This window comes from Oncorhynchus tshawytscha, linkage group LG22 (genome assembly GCF_018296145.1).
Source record: "Oncorhynchus tshawytscha isolate Ot180627B linkage group LG22, Otsh_v2.0, whole genome shotgun sequence".
NCBI lineage: Eukaryota > Metazoa > Chordata > Actinopteri > Salmoniformes > Salmonidae > Oncorhynchus > Oncorhynchus tshawytscha.
Window position 1 is genome coordinate 27,084,266 of NC_056450.1, and position 24,481 is coordinate 27,108,746.

At 43.2% G+C, this 24,481-nt stretch overlaps 1 protein-coding gene across 2 annotated transcripts in view; it reads left to right on the forward strand.

Moving 5' to 3' along the window:
• The window catches only part of LOC112221319 (fibulin-2-like), a 42,758-nt gene that overhangs the window by 10,691 nt on the left and 7,586 nt on the right, over positions 1-24,481 (forward strand). The window contains exons 3-10 of one of the 2 annotated variants that reach the window (XM_042304001.1): positions 9,035-9,149; positions 9,785-9,914; positions 11,271-11,481; positions 12,901-13,125; positions 14,499-14,603; positions 15,369-15,470; positions 22,131-22,259; positions 24,367-24,481. The exon at positions 24,367-24,481 is cut by the window's right edge and continues 23 nt beyond it. In XM_042304001.1, coding sequence (XP_042159935.1) covers positions 9,035-9,149; positions 9,785-9,914; positions 11,271-11,481; positions 12,901-13,125; positions 14,499-14,603; positions 15,369-15,470; positions 22,131-22,259; positions 24,367-24,481 — 1,132 coding nt within the window. The remainder of the gene's footprint in view (positions 1-9,034; positions 9,150-9,784; positions 9,915-11,270; positions 11,482-12,900; positions 13,126-14,498; positions 14,604-15,368; positions 15,471-22,130; positions 22,260-24,366) is intronic. The other variant, XM_042304002.1, reaches the window with a different exon arrangement.

Below are 24,481 nucleotides of genomic sequence, written 5' to 3' on the forward strand. Positions count from 1 at the left end.
GCACACTAGCCTAAGATCACCATGCGCAATGCCAAGCATCGGCTGGAGTGGTGTAAAGCTTGTCGCCATTGGACTCTGGAGCAGTGTAAACGTTCTCTGGAGTGATGAATCACGCTTCACCATCTGGCAGACTGACAGATGAATCTGGGTTTGGCAGATGCCAGGAGAACGCTACCTGCCCGAATGCATAGTGCCAACTGTAACGTTTGGTGGAGGAGGTATAATGGTCTGGGGCTTTTTGTCATAGTTCGGGCTAGGCCCTGTAGTTTCAGTGAAGGGAAATCTGAACGCTACAGCATACAATGACATTCTAAACAATTCTGTGCTTCCAACTTTGTGGCAACAGTTTGGGTAGGCTCTTTCCTGTTTCAGCATGACTATGCCCCTTGCACCAAGCAAGGTCCATACAGAAATGGTTTGTCAATTTTGGTGTGGAAGAACTTGACTGGCCTGCACAGAGCCCTGACCTCAACCACATCAAACACCTTTGGGATGAATTGGAACGCCGACTACGAGCCAGGCCTAACCGCCCAACATCAGTGCCCTAATGCTCTTGTGGCTGAATGGAAGCAAGTCCCTGCAGCAATGTTCCAATATCTAGTGGAAAGACCAGCTCCATATTAATGATTTTGGAATGAGCAGGTTTGACGAGCAGGTGTCCACATACTTTTTGTCATGGAGCTGCAACCAACCATAGAAATATAATCCATAGATGGCAGTTCCCATTCAAGTCAGGACTAGCAGCCATTGGTATTGTACCTATGAGTTTAATCTTCAAATTGCCAGGGTAAGAGGTTCCAAAACCCTTCTATGGATTATATATGTCTATGGCCACAGCACAACAAGTTGTAGATTTGGCTAGTATGCTGGCCAATAGCAGCCTTTCCGACTACAGGAAACTAGTAACTGCCAAAATAAAGGAAACACTTGAGTAAATGAAGGATACAAATAATATGTCATGGTGTGGGGTGCATTTTTCCTGTCATGGTTTAGGTTCACTTGTAGAATCTTTGACAAGGATCATTAAAGCTGTTCTGGCAGCTCGTAGTGGCCAAACACCCTTTTAAGACACTATGTTTCCTTTATTTCTGCAGTTACCTGTGTATGCTTATCATAAAATTTTATCCACAGTCATTTTTTTACTATGGATCCTCTGTTGCTAAATTATACTATGCTTTATCTTGGCCAGGTCGCAGTTGCAAATGAGAACTTGTTCTCAACTAGCCTACCTGGTTAAATAAAGGTGAAATAAAATAAAATAAAAAATGCTCTCTGGTGTATTTTGACCATTGAGAGTGGGTTCTTGTGTTTGGATAAAATAATATTAAAATTACAGATTTATTTTATTTTATTTGCTTTGTCTCTTGGGCCCCCTATGGACTTGGGTCCGGCCCCTGTCTCACACAATTGACCAGTCACATTTATTTATTACGCAGTTACCCAATCAAGGCAGGGCCCCCCAATTACCCACATGTGCCCCCTACCTCTTCTCCTCCCCCAATCTGACGATTAGCTTAGCGGCAGTAAGAAGCAGCAGGCTGTCTACATTCATTGAGAGAGGGCTCCTGAATCCTCCTGTGGTTGGTGGTTGCAGTAAAACATTTAAAAAATATATATTACATATATAATATATACTATATGTATTTATTTTCTCCCAAAAAATTAAGAAAATGCTGCCTCTTGGGGCCCCAATGGGCCTGGGCCCAGTGGCTTCAGCCCCGGCAAACTCCTGCATTAATCTGTCCCTGGTAGCATCTGGGAGTGAACTAGGCAGATATGTAATTTTAGTGCTGATGAAAAGGAGTGTGAATTCCAGACCTGGCCACATCAGGGTTCATCTTTACCGCTACTTTGAGGGTAGCGCTTGGAGGTGGTTGATCCTCTAGCCAATCTACTGTAGGGGGGTTTCCAGGACATTTCCAGGAAGGCTTATCTCACTATTGCATGTCTTTACCATAAAAGGGCAAACTTATCCACAAAACCACTCAGAATTGAAAATATGAACCCGACAAAGCCATATGCAGGAAACCAGATCGTCAACAAGACCTAGAGATAGCATGAGATTGGTGATAAATACAACTGAATAACAGCTCTGCCACTTGTATCCATCTGCATGAATGCAATTGCAATTATGGTTACGTAAGGCCAATGGCTTGCAGCTATTTTTAGCATATTATAAGTCTTGTCTCATGGTTAAAGATTAGATGATATGCTTTATTATTCTTCATTGATGTGATTTGACCTGGCAGTCAAACATTTGCAATGGGCCAAATAAGATTAGAGAGGTTCACCTGTGTGACCACAAATCAAATCAAATCGTTATTTGTCACATGCGCTGAATACAACAGTGAAATGCAGACTTACAAGCCCTTAACCAACAATGCAGTTTTAAGAATATTTAAAAAAAAAAATAGAAATGTAACAAATAATTAAGGACAGATCCCGGAAATGCAACCCTCTTCAGTGTGTGTGTGTGTGTGTGTGTGTGTGTGTGTGTGTGTGTGTGTGTTTATATTTGGTGAGGTTATTGCAGTATAACTCTATTGGATTAGGTTTTTGAATACTTACTCATCAATATTAAAAGGAAAAGCTAACACCTTTTGGAAATAACAACCGTTCTTTCTTTACAGTAATGTTCCCATCTGAATGGCTGAATATAAATGAGACTGTTTTAACTGCAGCTTGCAAATCCAACCATGCTGAGCAATTGGGCAATCCCCCCCCGTGGTATCTGATGTTACAAAATGCACAATCTGGATTTGGATGGATGTGTCAAGGCATGGAATTAAACAATATCCTGTCCTTTGGGTTGTGAAAACAGGCTGTGATATATTACCCATAGAACACCAACAGGAAATGGCTCCACACGTTGGAGTAAATGAGAGGTCTGGCGAGGGTGTGTTGCATCTAACCATAACTCTACATGTAGGGAAATAATCACATTCTCTATCCTTGAAATGCAGATTGATTCTAGTCTGTTTCAATGTCAATCAAAATCAAATGAGTTGTATTTATTTGCATTTTTCACAGATATATTTGACAGAATGCTTAGCAAAACAGTGGAAAGGAACAAACAGCCAGACCTAAACTAACTATTTATACTATTTATACTGTATACTGTAACATTGATTGCAATCCTGTCAATGATGGTGATTATTCAGATCACCGTAGCCAATGGGACATTTCAGTGTGTGTCTGTGTGTGTCTGTGCCTCGTACTGGTCTGGTCATCCATCCAACACCACATGGACATGTAATAGGATCAGAGGTTAGAGAGGGAAACCATCAAAGACAGTGGGGTCTGGATGGCCCTCAGGGCTCCCAACCACAAACCACAGCCCAGTCAAGAGTTCAGACTCCAGAGAGAGTGATGGATCACACACATCCATCTGTTCTACGATCACTACTATCAGACTCAGTCACTATCAGGGTGATCAGGATAAATAGCTGTCGATACGCTATCTTCTTCAACATGCTTCAGCCGGCCATGGAAAGGAAGTCATGCTGATGGGGGAAACACCCTCCCTGTTAAGTCATAGACAGCTGGGGCGTTCCACCAATTGAGTACCTTTTGGGTATTGTAACTTGTTAAAAAAATGTTTTATTTCACTACATTTTGATAAAAGATTAACTTTTGGCTCAATGGCTAATTACTTCCCACTCATCTCCCCTGTAACTATTCTCCAGGTCGTTGCTGTAAATGAAAATGTGTTCTCAGTCAATATACCTGATAAAATAAGGGTCAAATAAAAACAAATTATAAACTGTACAGCAGCGCCGGCCACCAATTTATGGCACAAGGATGGAGACATGTTGGAATGGGAGCTGCTCCCCTCTTGTTTTCAATACTCTCAATGGATGGTGGTGGTGGGCTACAGTGCTGTGTGAGCGTGATATTACTGCAACTTAACAGGCTGGCAGACAGATGTAATGACAGGCCAAGAAAAGAGAGATGTACCTAGAACCACCTATCAAGGCCACCTCCACAACTTTCCTCCTCACATGATAAATCAGCCATGGGGGTGATTACACACCTGAATGGAACATATTTGCTTTAGTCTCCTAATTAGAGAGATGCAGCATATTCATGGGCTGAGCTTAGACATGGTTCCGCTACTCCAGGTAATTGTTTCAAGGCTGTAAAGTGGCTGTTTCAGTCTAAATGTTTGACCTTTATCTGCAGGGTCTCGTTTCAGAGCCTTTTTGATGTCGTTAACTCAAAGGCCTCAATTCAATCAAACCTGCATTGTGGTATTTTCAAAGTAGCTCTTTTCCCCATTTAAAAAAAACTAACTTAAAATGGTCTTGGGTTCTGTAAAAACTCACAGATTTCATAATAAGAAGTATGTGTTTCTGGGCAGACATTTGTCAACTAAGACCTTGCACAAATATTGCTTTGGCATGTTCAACTGAATTCCAGTCAAACAGCAAATCATTTCTTACCTTTTTATTGAGCACATGGGACCGTTCTGTACCACGTTGTATGATCGCTATACTGATTCCAGCTGGATATAAAATGGGTAGGATGCAAATGAAAAAGATGACTGATGAAGCTCTGTCTTATAATAATAACAAATTCACGCAGGTTCAAAGAACATTGTCAGGGAGCACGAATGGGGACAGATATTTATGCATCAAAGAGGCCTTGCCTTCTCTGAGGTTCCCTATCTTTTCATTTCTAAACCTATAAATGATTCACTGCTGTGCAGCACATTCTCCACTGGAAATAAACAGCTTGGTGCTCACATGAAAAGGCATGTCAAGGAGAGTGGGCCATCAGGACCAAAACAAAGGAAAGTGAATCACTAAGAAAAGTTGGAAGTTAATTAATGACGAGAGAATTAATGACCAGTTAACATAAGCTCCTTCAAACAAATACTTTTGCTTATGTGTTATACTATGCTAATTTCACATTATTTATCCTTTCTGTCTGTTTCTTTAATTGGACTCATGCTTTAGTTGATTTTGTAGACTGTGGAGTTTAATCATGGTATTGGGTAAAGATCTCCACTTAGCACTTTCCTCTGTACCGCCTCCAGCTGCTCTTCTATTAAATCAAGTGCTACATTTGAATCAGCCTACATAATAATTGACAAATTAAAGATATAAAAAGGTATACAAATGAGTTTTTACAGTCTGCTGATTTAGAAACAGTGCAGCTAGAAGGCCCACAAACATAACACAGTTTTAGAACAAAGTCCCAGTTGTGTTTCACAAGGGTAAACCCTTCAATAATATCGTAACAGTCTTAAGATATTATGTCGTTTTATGAAATGTCATTTGTCAAAACCATTGTAATGCACAAAAGAGTCATTTGACCAATGTTGTCCCCAGGGTGGTACGGATTACTTGAACATTTTAATTTATTGCAGATTACATGAGAATAAACATGATTAGTAACAAAATCCATTGAATTACTCAAAATGAATAATGATTCATTTTGAGTAATGATAACTTTTGGATTACTTCCTTGGTTAGACGGCATCTGCCTCCTCAATTGATTCTGCATACCGATCAGTTCTCTCTCTAACTCTGTCCACCCAACCCCCCAGCATCCTTAGGCAAGTGCTGGCTCAAATTCCTGCTGCATCTTCGTGATGACATGCCATCACTGCTAAAAGGTCAGCTTCACTATCAAGTTCCAGGGAAAGCTTTCCCAACCGTAATTCTTTGATTGTGAAATTATAGGCCTATTACCCCAAGCCACCAAGCAGATTGTGGCCAGTAAAAGAGGAAATGGTCATTTGAGTGTCTGACCCACCCTTACCTTGGGATCCCGAGTGGTGTAGCGGTCTAAGGTACTGCATCTCAGTGCTAGAGGCATCACTACAGACCTGGTTAGATTCCAAGCTGTATCACAACCGGCCATGATTGGAGTCCCATAGGGCGGCGTACAATTGGCCCAGCATCGTCCGGGGTAGAATGTCATTGTAAATAAGAACTGTGTTCTTAACTGACTTGCCTAGTTAAATAAAGGTACAAATAAAAATGAAATAATACCATAACAGGTTGGTATGATAAAGATGTCAATAGACAGATGTAATGGATCTAAGAGAAATCAGATGATTTGTTATCCCAGTGCTTGGGAAGTGAACAGGGTGGAGCTGTGTTGACACAAAGATCATGATGTTTTTTTTTACAAATCCTGACGTTTAAAAAAAAGTTTCTGTGGAAAGCCACCAACAAGAAAAAATGTGGCCGTTTTGGAGATTCCAAACAGATTACAACAGAAGGGAAAGCTTTAATTCCCACTGAAAATAGTGTGGCTCAGCAAGCTTTAAAATAGGTTCCAAAATAGTATGTGTATAAGGCAACCATTTGCAGCCCACATCTTGATATTAGAAAAAAACATCTCAAATGTAATCAGATGTTTTTAAGAATATAACTGTAATTTTTAAGTAATGCGGTCAGGTTACAGATACTTTATTTTTGTAATTGTTCATTGTATAGAGGAGACCAAACGCAGCGTGATTAGAATACATTCTTCTTTTAATGAACAAAGAACACTTAACAAACTATACAAAACCAACGTGCCGCTATAAACAACAAGTGCTGACATGCGACTACACATAGACAATAACCCATAAAATACCCAATGAATATGGCTACCTAAATATGGTCCCCAATCAGAAACAACGATAAACAGCTGCCTCTGATTGAGACCCAATCTAGGCAACCATAGATGTATAAACCCATAGACTAGAGAAAAACCCATAAACATACAAAAACCCTAGACAGGACAAAAACACATATACCCACCCTTGTCACACCCTGACCTGACCAAAATAATACAGAAAACATAGATAACTAAGGTCAGGGCGTGACAGTAATCTGATTAGGTCATCCCTGGTACTAATTTACTAGCCAACCCTGGTTGTCCCATGATAATATAAACTATCTCATAAGAGAGACATGGTCCAAGATGGTTGTAGCAGAGGACTTGGCAGCCTAGTTGGGAAGGAGCAGTAACAGAACGAACAGTCATAAATGAACACCTATCAATAGGCAGCAGTGGTAATACATTTCACAGGCAATAACATTGCACACCACAAATATGAATGGCCAGTACTTAACGCTGAAAATATATAAAGACATAATTTGCATTAATATTACAAACATTCAAAATTATTACTGAAAGAGGATAAACCAAATAACGAGAAGCGCCAGCACACAACCTGTGGCTAAAAGGTGAATTTGACTGGCGTGCGCACCTCATCGTGCGCAGACAATTCACAGAGGTGGTGAGTAGATTAGAGCAGGTTGGCGATAGAACAATGTCAATAATAAAGTCCTGCCCGACTATATTGCTGACGCATAAAAGATCTTACAATGCCTGGATAGGTATTTTACCTATGTTATAGCAATCTGGTGCCTGAATGCAGAGTCGACAATGTGGCATGCAACCATTGGTTGATGCAATGCAACACCTGAGAAGGGGAACACGACCAAACATTTCTTAATAAATTACATGATTGTCTGTATCTGGCATTCTTTTATTATGCAAAACTAGGGCTGTCAGAGTCAATATTTTAACTCAAATTTTTGTGCACCTTTTTGTTATTGTGTGATTAATCGCATTGTCTGAAAGTGTTTAAAATAACAGGAAAATATTCAAAATACATCATATATACAGCTGAAATCAACAATGCTATGTCACAACAAGTTGACTTTGAGGTTAAACAAAGTGTGCTTAATCAATTTACCTGATTTTGCTAACTGTTAGTTTGGACACAATCAAGACGTCGTCATGCAATTGATTTTGAATAAAACAATCTTAAATTACAGCTCAATTTGAGCAAATTCTGATTTTGAGATTAATCACATCAAATCCTAAAAAATATTTATCATTTGACAGCCCTATGCAAAAAACCGATGTACTGATGGGACTAACGATAGCATAGGCCTTGGTAAGCAAAATGTTACATTAGCAACAAAAATAGTAGCAAACGAGGAGTTCATGTGGGAGAAATGGCCGGAAAGAGGCACATTATAGATTGACCTAATTATACCAACCAGAGAAATACAGTATTGTAGGCTACAGGCCTACCTTTTCAGCTGGAATGGCTACACTGGGAAACATATCTTTGACCTAGAGGGTTAGGTTCAGTCTGTCCAAATGTAACAGAGTTAAGAACGAACTGTAAACTCATTCCATAGCTAGCTTGAAATGGCTCAGATTGCACCATCCAATTTTCGGTGCACAACCTTTTCGGTGGCCCAAACCTTTGGAATGTTGTCAAGGATGGCAGTCACATGTGTTGCAAAGCAGAAGGTCAATGGTTCGAGCCCAGAATGGGGCAGTCGGACAATGGAGGAAGCTAAACTGTTAGCAGCAAACTAAGCCCTGTTACACAAAGAACTACAGTACAGTACAGGAAACACCAATCAACATTGGAATGCACTGATCTGGAATCATCATAGTCATGATCACTGGGCAGGCTCTAAATGAGATTATTATTTTTTCCCCTCTGTCTGTTCCTAGTGGTGGATGGGGTGATATTGTGTTGCCTGAACACTGATTAGCCTTCAAGCTAAGATTTTGTATACATTGGCTCTGGAGTGTACTTTATAGAGTCTAAGGTTTCACAGTGCTCCCTGCCAGGGAAACAGAGAGAGGGAGATGGAGGTGGAAAATAATAAAATAATTTGTTCCTCATGCTGCTGAATGTGAATTCAGTCTATTCACCAAAGCACATTCAGCGCAAAGTCAATCACTCTAGCAGACACGTGGAGCAGTTACAGCCAAGCTGGGATGCAGACACACTCTCAGTAAACTGCCTCAGATTTATGTATCTTTGGATATTGCATAGACTACAATGTTACACATTAAATCCTTACTTCCATGAAGGACTGGGTGAGATGTATTGCGTGAATGATAGTCAGAGAGTTTGAGATTGTCCTCTCCAATGGTGATCTCTCCTTCATTCTATTTAGTTAGAATTTCATGTGTTCCCTCAAAAAATTTGAACTTAAACCCCATCTGTCTGTTGGTGTGTTTGTTTTGTGTGTGTGTGTGTGTGTGTGTGTTTCTGTAGTTTCTTCCAAGGAGTTGGTGGAGACCTGCTGTGAGACAGGGGAGAAGTGGGCCTCAGCCCATGGCCACTGCAGCAACATGGAGCTCCCCAGAGAGGACAGACACTCCATCTGTCGGTACGCCCATGGAGACACACTAAACACAAGTTTTAGGAAGCCCAATTTTTCTGTAGGAATTACTCATTGGTAGGGACCAGAGTTTGTCCTACTTAGTTATAGAGTGTGTTATAAATGTCAGCTTTGCTGCTTTCACTATGCCAGTGAGGGATGGTCGGCTGCCAAGTTTGTTTCCGCTTCAGCCAACTTGTTTTTGACGGCAAGCCAACTATGCATTAGTTTAGTTTTTAGCCTACTTGTAAAATATGATAATCTTATAAATGGCATCTTACGTGACTTCGCTTCGTGGGCCCATGTCATTATTGTATGACATGATTCCATGAAAGTTGTATTTGTGGTTGATGTGTTAAATATGAAGTGAATGAGATCACGATCTATAAAGAATTTGTGCCAATATGAAAACTATACATTTTACAGGCCCTCGCACATTACATTGCACAGCGTACTAGTGTGAATTTTTGCCCTAATAGACTTCCAATTTGATTCCATAACATTTCCAGATGATGCTGGTTTTGGCCAGAGGGAGGCACAGCTAGCCAACACACTGCTAGTGCAGGACCACAGTTAGGTCTAGGTACAGTCAAAACACTGACTCAAATTCTAACATCTCTCCTGGGTGTGTTTCTCTCTGCCAGGACGGCTCAGAGACAGTGCTGTCTGGGCTCTCTGAAGGAGAGTCGCTGTTTCTCTGGTATGAATGCAGCCAGAGAGGGAGTTGTGTGTGAGGTGGACAACAATGACCAGTGTGGAGTCGACTCCTTCAAGGTAAATGTGGTTCCCATGAGTTGGTTGGTTTGGTGGTGCTAGCTGTAGCCCCAGAGTTATGGGTTTGATTCACACATAGGCCACATTCCATACAGTGAGTAATGTTCTGTTGTTCTTGCCACAACCAACTCCTACCTCCTACCTTTCTAACACTGAATATACAGTATATAACCAACTCCTACCTCTTTTCTAACACTGAATATACAGTATATAACCAACTCCTACCTCTTTTCTAACACTGAATATACAGTATATAACCAACTCCTACCTATTTTCTAACACTGAATATACAGTATATAACCAACTCCTACCTCTTTTCTAACACTGAATATACAGTATATAACCAACTCCTACCTCTTTTCTAACACTGAATATACAGTATATAACCAACTCCTACCTCTTTTCTAACACTGAATATACAGGGTATGCTTGGATTTGGAATGAAAGTGTTTGTTAAATGGCCAGATATTTTATGTTACCTAATTCTCTGATCTGTTGACAGAGCCAACACAATTAGCTGTGGGAGTCCCCAGAAATGATTTAAGGTCAAACATAGCCTACCTAGAATTAATCTAAATCAAACCAAATGCATCTACAAGACATGAATAGCCACAGTTTCATGGTTTAAACGTGAAAGCAGTTAAAAGAAAACCTCCCTTCAGATTTCCACTGGCCCTAGTCATTGCCAGTGAAGACCACACCAATCAGGAGGACCGTTTAGAGTCCCTCAGTGACTCAATTACCTCTTATTCAATTTAGACAACTCAGAGAGGGAGGACCATGTTTGTGGTCAAGGTTCCCACAGATTTATGAGCTTCACGCTCATGAAACGAGGCTGCAGTACTGCAGGATATGTCTCAGGCTATTTTCACCATCCTGCCAAGATCAATAGCTTGGACACTGGTATTTTGAAAGCAGTGATATTTGATATTTCTGGAAAACTTTTGCTATGTACCTCAAGGTCTGTTATTGATGTCAGTGAGAGTCAAATCATTGTGATGTAGTGTGGAGATGTAGTGTATTAGCCCAGATTTCCAGAGCCATTCATCTGCCATCAGACCTGTCTTCCAGGAAGTACCCAGAGCGCCCAGAACAGTAGGGGGGCATTATATACTCAAGGCCTTGGTCTAATGTTAAATATTGTCTTTCACCACCCCACCATGGGCCCTACATAACCGAAGTCATATAATACTTCTGTACAGCCACACTATATCACAGTGGTCACGATTTCAGTGTTATGTTTCTCCTCTATGTAGCCTGAACAACATCCTGCTGCGCACTAAGACAGAGAAAGAGAAGAAAGACACTTGATATGGTAGATATAGCAGTCTGATGTTGAATCTGTCCACCCAACAGGAGTGTTGTAGCTGCTGCTCTCTGGGGCTGAGGTTCCGTAGGGAGGGCCACCGCTGTGAGGCTCACCAGTACCTGGGCTACCCCTGCAGCCATGTCTTCCTCACCTGCTGTGAGGGAGAGGAGGAGGTGGCGAGAGAGGAGGGGGAGGGAGATGGCTTGCACACCCTCAGAGAGAGGCCTGTGCTTGACCCGACCGCAGTGCCAAAGAGAGGTAGTGTCACATACCTGAGCACACACACACACACACACACACACACACACACACACACACACACACACACACACACACACACACACACACACACACACACACACACACACACACACACACACACACACACACACACACACACACACACACACACCGCTGTCCTGCCAACACACTACACACACCACTGCCCTGCCAACACAATACACACACCACTGCCCTGCCAACACAATACACACACCACTGTCCTGCCAACACAATACATACACCGCTATCCTGCCAACACAAACCACTGTCCTGCCAACCCACACCACTGTCCTGCCAACACACTACACACACCACTGTCCTGCCAACACACTACACACACCGCTGTCCTGCCAAGACACTACACACACCACTGTCCTGCCAACACACTACACACACCACTGTCCTGCCAACACAAACCACTGTCTTGCCAACACAATACATACACCACTGTCCTGCCAACACAATACATACACCGCTGTCCTGCCAACACACTACACACACCACTGTCCTGCCAACACACTACACACACCACTGTCCTGCCAACACACTACACAAACCACTGTCCTGCCAACACAATACATACACCGCTGTCCTGCCAACACACTACACACACCACTGTCCTGCCAACACACTACACACACCACTGTCCTGCCAACACACTATACACGCCACTGTCCTGCCAACACACTATACACACCACTGTCCTGCCAACACACTACACACACCACTGTCCTGCCAACACACTACACACACCACTGTCCTGCCAACACACTACACACACCACTGTCCTGCCAACACACTACACACACCACTGTCCTGCCAACACACCACACACACCACTGTCCTAACAACACACACCACTGCACTGCCAACACACTACACACACCACTGTCCTGCCAACACACTACACACACCACTGCCCTGCCAACACACTACACACACCACTGTCATGCCAACACAATACACACACCACTATCCTTCCAACACACTACACACACCGCTGTCCTGCCAACACACTACACACACCAGTGTCCTGTCAAAGAAAGGCACAGAGTTAAACAAAAGAGAGGCTAGTGGAATCTCCCCACTTTGTTCACCTCACTGCCCTGCCAGAGTGAGGATGGGAACTACTATAGACCCCTCTATGAGAGATACAAATCAAATCAAATTGTATTTGTCACATGCGCTGGTGTAGACCAGGTGTAGACCAGGTGTAGACCTTGCAATGAAAAGCTTACTTACAAACCCTTAACCAACAATGCAGTTTTAAGAAATAAGATACAGTTCCAGATCTGTATTCTCTGCCTTGGTTACCTTCTGCTTTACTTGACTCTATTCTACTGTACAACATAAAGGTTAGGCTATTAGTGACAGCCCTCTCTCCTTGTCCTGTAGTGTCAGACAGTCCGTTCCCTAAAGAGGCCTTCTCCATCGGGGAGGAGGAGGAGCAGGAGAGGGAGAACACGGTGGAGGGCCCTCCTGAGATGGAGGATGTAGATGAGTGCCAGGTTTACCAGGGAACACTATGCCACCACAGGTGTATCAACACCCCTGGCTCCTTCAGGTGTGCCTGCTACCCTGGCTATGTGCTGCAGAAGGACGCGGTCAGCTGTGTGCCAGGTAAAGGAAAACTACTCTTAGGTTGTTAGAGTATGTCAGACCATGCACTGTACTGTACAGTACTCCACAATACTGTATGTGCAAGACCACATAGCTATTAGCCTGGTTGCCTGTCTGTTTGGGCCTTGAATAACGGCACACAGTAGCCTTAATTGGCAACACGATGACAAGTTGGATAAAAACAGATTGGCTCCCAGGCTAATAACTAAAGTATAGAACAGTTATGTTTAATTACATAAAACCAGTGAAGGATGACTGATTCCAGAGTGTAGTACCTTTGAGCCAAACCATTTTTCACAGCCACTCTCTCAACAGTATGATTAACAGCCTTCTGTGTTTTCAGACTCCTGCCAGACTCTATCTGTCCATATTTGTCCACACTTCTGACAGCATATGATTTTCCTTGCTTCCTGCCTACTGTCTCTGATTCAGACTGATAATTGTTATTCAGATCTCATTTCTACATTTTTTATTGTAATTTCTTTGTGTACTTTGTGTACAGTCTTGTCCTATCGCTGCGACTCCCGTGCGGACTTAGGAGAAGTGAAGGTCAAGAGCCATGTGTCCTCCGAAACACGACCCCGCCAAGCTGCACTGCTTCTTGACACCCTGCTCGCTTAACCCGGAAGCTAGCCGCACCAATGTGTCAGAGGAAACCCTGTACAGCTGGCGACCGGGGCCAGCGTGCATGCGCCAGGCCGCCACAAGGAGTCGCTAGAGCGTGATGGGACAAGGACATCCCAGCTGGCCAAACCCTCCCTAACCCGGACGACGCTGGGCCAATTGTGCGCCTCCTCATATGTCTCCCGGTCGCGGCCGGCTGCGACACAGCCTGGGATCGAACCCGGATCTGTAGTGACACCTCTAGCACTGATCAGTGCCATAGACCGCTGCGCCACCCGGGAGGCCCCCAGATCTCCTACTGTTTTGATAAAGCCTTTCTTCACAGTTCAGTAGCCTTCAGTAGCCTTCATACATTTAGACTAGTAAATACAGTATGTTCAGGTATTTCCAACCGACTCTAGGCTACTGTAAGTGTGCCATACATTTATCGAATGGGGCTTTCACCAGCACAAGCCTGTCTCAACAGGAATCTAATGTGAGACCTACTTTACAGAAAGGTGCAGTGAGTCTGCAGGCTGATAAAAACACAGGTTTGTCTGCAGGCCAAGCCTTTTCCTGTCGTGCCTCAACTCTCTGTCTCTAAGGGAACTTTCATCTGTGCCCTGTTGCCGCCTAGCCTCATATCTGTGGATAAATTGAAGGCATTTCACAGCTCTCTCTTTAACCACCAAGACAGGATGACTGGGCGGTTTGTTGGTTATACTGTTTAATTAGTACTTTCCATGATGAGTTTATTTCTGTTTTCACAGAGACGGTAGATGAAGAGAACAAGTTGAGAGAGGATGACAGGCCAGAGGTTGAGGCTACCTCCACCGCACCCTCCACCACTCCAACCTCTGTTAACCCCTGTGAGGGTGGGTAGAACCTGACAGTAGGCCAGAGTGGTGCCTATCTACTGTAGACCTGGCAGACCACATGAACTGTGTTTTCATACCTTAAAATCAGTCATTAGTCTTGATAGAAGAACCCAAATGCATGTCTGGAATCAGTGTGTGGAAGGAGTCCCATTATGATGGCGCGACAGTATTAGAGGATCCATAGTGGAACAGAATATTTGGTACGGAATAGAAAGGTAAATGAAGACACCCATTAGTCCCCTAAGAGAGCACAAAGCCTAGAAGATTTTCAGTCATGCACCCTTCTAGTATAATTCATGTCACATTCCTTCACATGACAGATGTTTCCTCCTTCAGTTAAATACTTTAACCGCCTTTGTCCATTTTAGTTATGTTTGACCCATTGTACTTCTAAATGTCACATACAAGTTTTAAGATTGCATCAAAGGCCACAAAGCTCCTGTGTGTATTGCGAAGTATCCAGCCATCCTCATGTAGTCCAGCATAGTATGTTAGTGGGGGTCTCCTCAGGGTGTGTGTGTTTGGCTCCATAATTCCAGGGTGGGGATCCCGTTCCATTGGGACACAGGAGGAAATACAATCCGAACAGGTCAGGGGTCAAAGTGGAAACAGGAAATGAGTACACAGGGATACAGTAAATCACACAGAGGTTATATAACACACACACAGGGCTGGCCCCCTGTGACGTATGTCACCTTGACTACTGTTGTGTTGTGGTGTGTTTTGGTGTGATGTTGAGCTGTGTTGTGACCCTCTGAGCAGGAAATGGCCTCTGTATGCAACAGTGCTCCTCAGTGGCTGGTAGACCTGGCTGCTCATGTTTCCCTGGATTCTCTCTGATGGCTGACGGACAATCCTGTGAAGGTAAGGAAAAAGAAACACACACACACGCACACACGCACGCACGCACACACACACCAGCTCAGTATTTCAGCAGTTCCAGTCGTGCAGAGTCTCTGAATGGCTGTCACTGACTCTCCCCCCAGTGCCCCTGGAGCAGAGTAGAGCTGCTCTCTGTGTACCAGATTATCCACGGTCATCGTAATTGTTTAAAGCTATTCTAATAAATGCAACAGTTGGACAATGAATGAAGATATTGACTGAATTATAGCTCAAAAAAACATTGAATTGGCACGGACATAATGAATGGAATTCCGGTGTTAAATGTTTTGTCAAATGTCACTTTTTTTCTTATAATGCACTCATATACACCTTACCAGTCACAACTTTGGACACATCTACTCATTCCAGGGTTTTTATTTATTTTGAGTATTTTCTACATTGTAGAGTAATAGTGAAGATATCAAAACTATGAAATAACACATATGGAATCATGTAGTAACCAAAAAAGTGTTAAACAAATCAAAATATATTTCATATTTGAGATTCTTAAAATAAGCCATCCTTTGCCTTGATGACAACTTTGCTCACTCTTGGCATTCTCTCAACCAGCTTCATGAGGAATGCTTTTCCAACACTCTTGAAGGAGTTCTGAGCACTTGTTGGGTGCTTTTCTTTCACTCTGCGGTCCAACTCATCCCAAACCATCTCAATTGGTTTGAGGTTGGGTGATTGTGGCGGCCAAGTCATCTGATGCAGCACTCCATCACTCTCCTTCTTGGTCAAATAGCCCTTACACAGCCTGGAGTTGTGTTGAGTCGTTGTCCTGTTGGAAAACAAATTATGTTTGTGTTTGATGTATTTGATATTTGATACCATTCCACTCATTCTGCTCCAGCCATTACCATAAACCCATCCTCCCCAATTAGGTGCCACCAACCTCATGTGACTTTAAAATGAAATGTGCCTTATTTGCATATACACTGGGTGTATTTGTATACAATAATACATTAATATAAAGGAGTTGGCTGCAACCACCAAAAACTTGTCTCTAGGCCTACCTGCGCTCTACTGCCTCGCTAATTATTAATTGCCATTGTTATCATGTTCTCTTGCCTGATTCAACAAGTGTCAAGAAGGATACCCATGCAATTTAAAATCACAACTCTTGGCTCTAGATTACACCTATGTAAGAATGTTGTTCATTGACTACAGCTCAGCATTCAACACCACAGTACCCTCCAAGCTCATCATTAAGCTTGAGGCCCTGGGTCTCAACCCCTGCCTGTGCAACTGGGTCCTGGACTTCCTGACCTGACGCCCCCCGGTGATGAAGGTAGGGAACAACATCCCCACTTCGCTGATCCTCAACACTGGTGCCCCGCAAGGGTGCGTACATAGCACCCTCCTGTACTCCCTGTTCACCCATGACTGTGTAGCCATGCACGCCTCCAACTCAATCATCAAGTTTGCGGACTACACAACAGTGGTGGGCTTGATTACCAACAACGACGAGACGGCCTACAGGGAGGAGGTGAGGGCCCTTGGAGTGTGGTGTCAGGAAAACAACCTCTCACTCAACGTCAACAAAACAAAGGAGATGATCGTGGACTTCAGGAAACAGTAGAGGGAGCACCCCCCTATCCACATCGACGGGACAGTAGTGGAGAAGGTGGAAAGTTTTAAGTTCCTCAGCGTACACATCACGGATAAACTGAAATGGTTCACCCACACAGACAGCGTTGTGAAGAAGGCGCAACAGCGCCTCTTCAACCTCAGGAGGCTGAGGAAATTTGTTTTGTCACCTAAAACCTCAAAAACTTTTACAGATGCATTATCGAGAGCATCCTGTCGGGCAGTATCACCGCCTGGTATGGCAACTGCACCGCCCATAACCGTAAGGCTCTCCAGAGGGTAGTGAGGTCTGCCTAACGCATCACCGGGGGCAAACTACCTGTCTTCCAGGACACCTACAGCACCAGATGTCACAGGAAGGCCAAAAATATCATCAAGAACAACATCCACCTGAGCTACTGCCTGTTCACCCTGCTATCATCCAGAAGATGCATTAAAGCTGGTACCGAGAGACTGAAAAACAGCTTCTATCTCAAGGCAATCAGACTGCTATAGAGCCATTACTAACACAGAGAGGCTGCTGCCTACATACTGACTTGAAATCATTGGCCACTTTAATAAATGGATCACTAGTCACTTTAATAATATTTACATATATTGCCTTTCTCATCTCATATGTATATACTGTATCTTATATATACCATCTATTGCATCTTGCCTATGCCGCTCGGTCATTGCTCATCCATATATTTATATGTATACATTCTTATTTCATCCCTTTACTTAGATTTGTGTATATTAGGTCGTTTTTGTGGAATTGTTAGATTACATGTTAGATATTACTGCACTGTCGGAACTAGAAGCACAAGCATTTCGTGACACTCGCAATAACGTCTGCTAACCATGTGTATGTGACCAATAAAATCTGCTAACCATGTGAATGTGACCAATAACATATGCTAACCATGTGTGTGACCAGTAACATCTGCTAACCATGTGTATGACCAGTAACATCTGCTAACCATGTGAATGTGACCAATAACATATGCTAACCATGTGTGTGACCAGTAACATCTGCTAACCATGTGTATGTGACCAATAACATCTGCTAACCATGTGTATGTGACCAATAACATCTGCTAACCATGTGTTTGTGACCAATAAAATCTGCTAACCATGTGAATGTGACCAATAACATATGCTAACCATGTGTGTGACCAATAACATATGCTAACCATGTGTATGTGACCAATAACATCTGCTAACCATGTGTGTGACCAATAACATATGCTAACCATGTGTGTGACCAATAACATCTGCTAACCATGTGTGTGACCAATAACATATGCTAACCATGTGTTTGTGACCAATAAAATCTGCTAACCATGTGAATGTGACCAATAACATATGCTAACCATGTGTGTGACCAATAACATATGCTAACCATGTGAATGTGACCAATAACATATGCTAACCATGTGTGTGACCAATAACATATGCTAACCATGTGTGTGACCAATAAAATCTGCTAACCATGTGAATGTGACCAATAACATATGCTAACCATGTGTGTGACCAATAACATATGCTAACCATGTGAATGTGACCAATAACATATGCTAACCATGTGTGTGACCAATAACACCTGCTAACCATGTGTATGTGACCAATAGCATCTGCTAACCATGTGTTTGTGACCAATAACATCTGCTAACCATGTGAATGTGACCAATAACATCTGCTAATCATGTGTATGTGATCAATAACATCTGCTAACCATGTGTGTGACCAGTAAACTGTGATGTGAGATCAGACATAATATCACTATCATCCCAGTTTTCCTGTTTGGAAAGATGCTTTTATTTCAGCGCATCTAATTTGTAAACATTTAAACTTTATTAAAACATACCTTTTTTTCAATTGCACAAACATCAACACACCCACAAAAATATAGTTATCTTTCTTCTCTTTCTTGTGATGTAACTGCTGAGACGATGCGTTAAATCCCAGACGAAACATTTGTGTTTTTATAGAGGCAACAGAATGCCTATGTATTCCATTGAGCCCATTTCAGCTATCATCCAGTTTTCGTGTTTGGAAAGTCATTTCAGCAAAGGTTTCCCCAGTCATTACATTAAAACAGGAACACAAACATCAACAGGTCAGTACAAAAACAGGAATCTTTCTTCTTTCAGGTCAGTACATTAACAGGAACACACTAACATTTGGTCATTTTAACAGGAACAGAATGCCTAACAGGCCCATTTCACATTAACAGGAACACACTTGGCAGGTCATTACAAAGGTTTCCCCAGTCATTACATTAACAGGAACACACTAACAGGTCAGTACATTAACAGGAACACACTAACAGGTCAGTACATTAACAGGAACACACTAACAGGTCATTACATTAACAGGAACACACTAACAGGTCATTACATTAACAGGAACACACTAACAGGTCATTACATTAACAGGAACACACTAACAGGTCATTACAAAGGTTTCCCCAGTCATTACATTAACAGGAACACACTAACAGGTCAGTACATTAACAGGAACACACTAACAGGTCATTACATTAACGGGAACACACTAACAGGTCATTACAAAGGTTTCCCCAGTCATTACATTAACAGGAACACACTAACAGGTCAGTACATTAACAGGAACACACTAACAGGTCATTACATTAACGGGAACACACTAACAGGTCAGTACATTAACAGGAACACACTAACAGGTCATTACATTAACAGGAACACACTAACAGGTCATTACATTAACAGGAACACACTAACAGGTCAGTACATTAACAGGAACACACTAACAGGTCATTACATTAACGGGAACACACTAACAGGTCATTACATTAACAGGAACACACTAACAGGTCATTACATTAACAGGAACACACTAACAGGTCATTACAAAGGTTTCCCCAGTCATTACATTAACGGGAACACACTAACAGGTCATTACATTAACGGGAACACACTAACAGGTCATTACATTAACGGGAACACACTAACAGGTCATTACATTAACGGGAACACACTAACAGGTCAGTACATTAACAGGAACACACTAACAGGTCATTACATTAACGGGAACACACTAATGGCACAAGCAAGAGTTGGAAAGAGTCACCAGAGTAAAATGAAAGCAATCAATCCAGATTTAAGTGACAAGTGGATTTTACACTCCTCAAACACAGGACATGGAAAGGTCCTCAGGTGGGCAGAGCATGCATGCACATTGCTGACCAGAGGACTAATTCCCTTTCTCACAGTGACATTGGAGGCGAAGACACCAGGCTGCAGACTAACAGAGCCTTATACTTGGAGGCAGGCTCCACTATGTGATTAGTGATTAAATGTGTTTCTATCTTTGTGATCTCACACTGTCCCTACAGTACTACACGCCACACACGTCTACTAGTTGAGACAATATGGGATTGTATGGTTGTTACCATGAAGCTGATTAGTGAGCTACTGTATCTGTTTAAGTCATCTCGTAGAAAAGCATATGTTACGCCACCCTTGTTAGAGATTGCTCGGATTCCATATTGAAGGGATAAGCCATCACTTCTAGCAGACTGAGACTTCCTGCTTGGTGGCAGTGGATTGTTCTGTTGTGACATGGTGGTGCAGTGTTTTGACAGATCTCTCATTGTGTGAGACTTACACCCTGTGGCTGTGCCCCCAATCCCTTCCCTATGTGGAGGCCAGGCTGCTTAATCTATTTGGGACTGCCCCTGTGTTTACACCATGAATTTAACAGGACTAGGGGCGACTAGGGTATTCCAATGTGCTTACTCTCCCCCTCTATTTCTCTCACTTACTCTGATGTACCCTTTCCATCCCATTCCCCTCTCTCTCCATCTTGTCTCATGCTTTCATTCTCTCTTTTTGCTTTTGTATCTCCCCTCCTACACTCTTGGTTTCTCTCTCGGTGTCTGTCTTGGTTTCTCTCTCGGTGTCTGTCTTGTTGTCTCCCTTGGTATCCCTCTTGGTGTCTCTCTCGGTTTCACCCTTGGTGTCTCTCTCGGTGTCTCTCTTGGTGTCTCTCTTGGTTTCTCTCTCGGTGTCTGTCTTGGTTTCTCTCTCGGTGTCTGTCTTGGTGTCTCTCTTGGTGTCTCTCTCGGTGTCTTTCTCGGTGTCTCTTGGTGTCTCTCTCGGTCTCTCTCTGTGTCTCTCTCGGTTTCACCCTTGGTTTCTCTCTCGGTGTCTGTCTTGGTTTCTTGGTTTCTCTCTCGGTGTCTGTCTTGGTTTCTTGGTTTCTCTCTCGGTGTCTGTCTTGGTTTCTCTCTCGGTGTCTCTCGGTTTCACTCTTGGTTTCTTTCTCGGTGTCTCTCTTTGTGTCTCTCTCGGTGTCTCTCTTGGTTTCTCTCTCGGTGTCTCTCGGTTTCACCCTTGGTTTCACTCTTGGTGTCTCTCTCGGTGTCTCTCGGTTTCACCCTTGGTTTCACTCTTGGTTTCTTTCTCGGTGTCTCTCTTGGTGTCTTTCTCGGTGTCTCTCTTGGTGTCTCTCTCGGTTTCACTCTTGGTTTCTTTCTCGGTGTCTGTCTTGGTGTCTTTCTCGGTGTCTCTCTTGGTGTCTTTCTCGGTGTCTCTCTTGGTGTCTCTCTCGGTTTCACTCTTGGTTTCTTTCTCGGTGTCTCTCTTGGTGTCTCTCTCTGTGTCTCTCTTGGTGTCTTTCTCGGTGTCTCTCTTGGTGTCTTTCTCGGTGTCTCTCTTGGTTCTCTCTCGGTGTCTCTCTTGGTTTCTTTCTCGGTGTCTCTCTTGGTGTCTTTCTCGGTGTCTCTCTTGGTTCTTTCTCGGTGTCTCTCTTGGTGTCTTTCTCGGTGTCTCTCTTGGTGTCTTTCTCGGTGTCTCTCTTGGTGTCTCTCTCGGTGTCTCTCTTGGTTTCTTTCTCGGTTTCACTCTTGGTGTCTTTCTCTGTGTCTCTCTTGGTGTCTCTCTCGGTGTCTCTCTTGGTTTCTTTCTCGGTTTCACTCTTGGTTTCTTTCTCGGTGTCTCTCTTGGTGTCTTTCTCGGTGTCTCTCTTGGTGTCTCTCTCGGTGTCTCTCTTGGTTTCTCTCCACCTCTCTCTCCTTTCACACAGATATCAATGAGTGTTTGATGTCCACTCATACCTGTCAGATGAATGAGAGATGTGTGAACACGGCTGGTAGTTTTGTGTGTCAGATCACCTGTTCTCTGGGTTACCAGATCAACAACGACGTCTGTGAAGGTATGGAGACAGAACAGTAGCTGCAAACTGTACACCACCCAAATCATTCACTCTCCAGTAGACCCATGTATAGTTGTAACTAGTAGCAACACAACAAATGGTGTGTATTAATTTGACCTTTCACAATGTGAGGAAAGCACATTGTAAAACTAAACAATCACAGTTGCCACCCATGGGAGTGACTACGAGTCAGAGATTGGGAGCTGCCAATTAGATCTTGAACCATGCTTCATGTAAGCTACAGTACAGTAATGACACCATTTTTTAACTGACCACACAAATTAGCATTAGGTTTTGCCTGCATACCCTCTATACGAAAGTCTCACTTGACTTGTGTTTATGTCGGTGGAGAATGTACAATGCTCCAACCCAAAAAGAAACCTCACAGCCTTCATCATTATTTCCATTGCCCACACTTGGCAGAATACGCTAACTGTGGGCTCTTATCCACAGCCAGTGTGCTCTGAGATAGAGCTATGAGATGAGCAAGTTGTTAAAGTCCTGTTGTTGACTACTGGAAGGAAATAGAGAGAGAGATGGGTCTCAGCTGCTCTGGTAGAGGGTGTTAGAGTAGGGACTACAGCTGCTCTGGTAGAGGATGTTAGAGTAGGGACTACAGCTGCTCTGGTAGAGGATGTTAGAGTAGGGACTACAGCTGCTCTGGTAGAGGGTGTTAGAGTAGGGACTACAGCTGCTCTGGGCTTCAACGGAAATGAAACTCGCACAGCAGTGAGTCAACCAAATGAGCATTTAAACACAGTACTCATAACTGCTGCCACTTCTGTCGGCTGGTTGGAGTGTGGGATGGAGACTGTGTTGTTATGTTTCTACTCCTCTTTCAATTCCCTGCCCAATTACTCCACATCAATTAAACTCCCCTCTCATCGACTGAAGTCCCCTCCCCTCCTACATCTTACAAAGCAAATTCTCTCCTCACTGCTTACTCCAGGAGTTGATTGTCTTCCCCAATTTCTTATCCAATAATTGCTGTCCCTGCTTGGGTAGAGTGATCTCCCTCGCCTTTGTGAGGTTGTCGAGCCAGCTCCCTCCTTGATTTGTCATGAACCAATTACCTTCCTATAGTATTGCTTTGACTGCGACTGAGCACCCTGCCAATCTCTCACACATTTATTCCTGTCCCTGACCGCGGTCTCTCTCTCTCAGTAATTCTGGGTCTGTCAGAGCTTCACTCAGTCCTGTGCCAGCCGTGCCAAGACCAGGATTGTCTTAATGTGCTAGTTGAAGCCCTGCCCTTCCCAGGGGCCAAGCTGAGACTTTAACATGGTTCATACCGTATGATGTCCCTACAGGGATCATAGAGCCTCACAGACGTACAGTACATGTGGCTTCATGCACAGAGGAAGACACACACACACAGTTGTTTTCTGCATGCACACACACACACACACACACACACACACAGAGAGAAAGAGAGAGAGAGAGAGAAGATCGCTCTCTAAGCCCTGTTTATGACAGATGTGATTTCTCAGCAGTTACAAGGCTGTGTACAACAGCAGATGTGTCAGGATGATTGACATCAGGGGAATCCCAGTGTAGACAGGTGAACAAGCTGTAAAGGAGCTCTGCTCTGGGGGAACTCACTGCTCTCTACTGTCACAGATACAAGCACCAGAGAATAGGAAGACTAATGCACATAACTATGGTCTGACAGGCTGGCTCATTGGAGGTGATTCATCATGGAGAAATAAGAAGCTGTATCTGCTGTTGTGCTAATGTAATGAGGAGGATTGGTGGGGGAAACATTCCTAGGATCCTCTCTGAAGTTGGAGAATTAACCTTTTTACTGTTGATTGTTTTCTTTAAAGGGGAAGGAGAGTGTATAAATAGATCTATGTGAAATGATTTATCTGCTAATTTAGGGGTGCTCTAGCTGCTTTCTCAAAGCCACAGTAACACAGTGACACCCAGTGGTTACAGTAGACATTACACTCTAACAGGTTTTACTTCTCTAAGCAATTTAATGGATTACAATAGATTGATTACAAACTGACAATAGATCACCAACCAAACGTGTTTTTACATAATTTGTCATACATTAGATTTCATTTCTAATATGCATCCTGCTTATTCCTGTCTCTGTTTGCAGATGTTGATGAGTGTTTTCAGGGGACTCATAACTGTGAGCCAGGCTTTGAGTGTGTGAACAGTGAGGGCTCGTTCAGGTGTAGTGCGAAACCTCGCTGCTCCATGGGCTTCACACA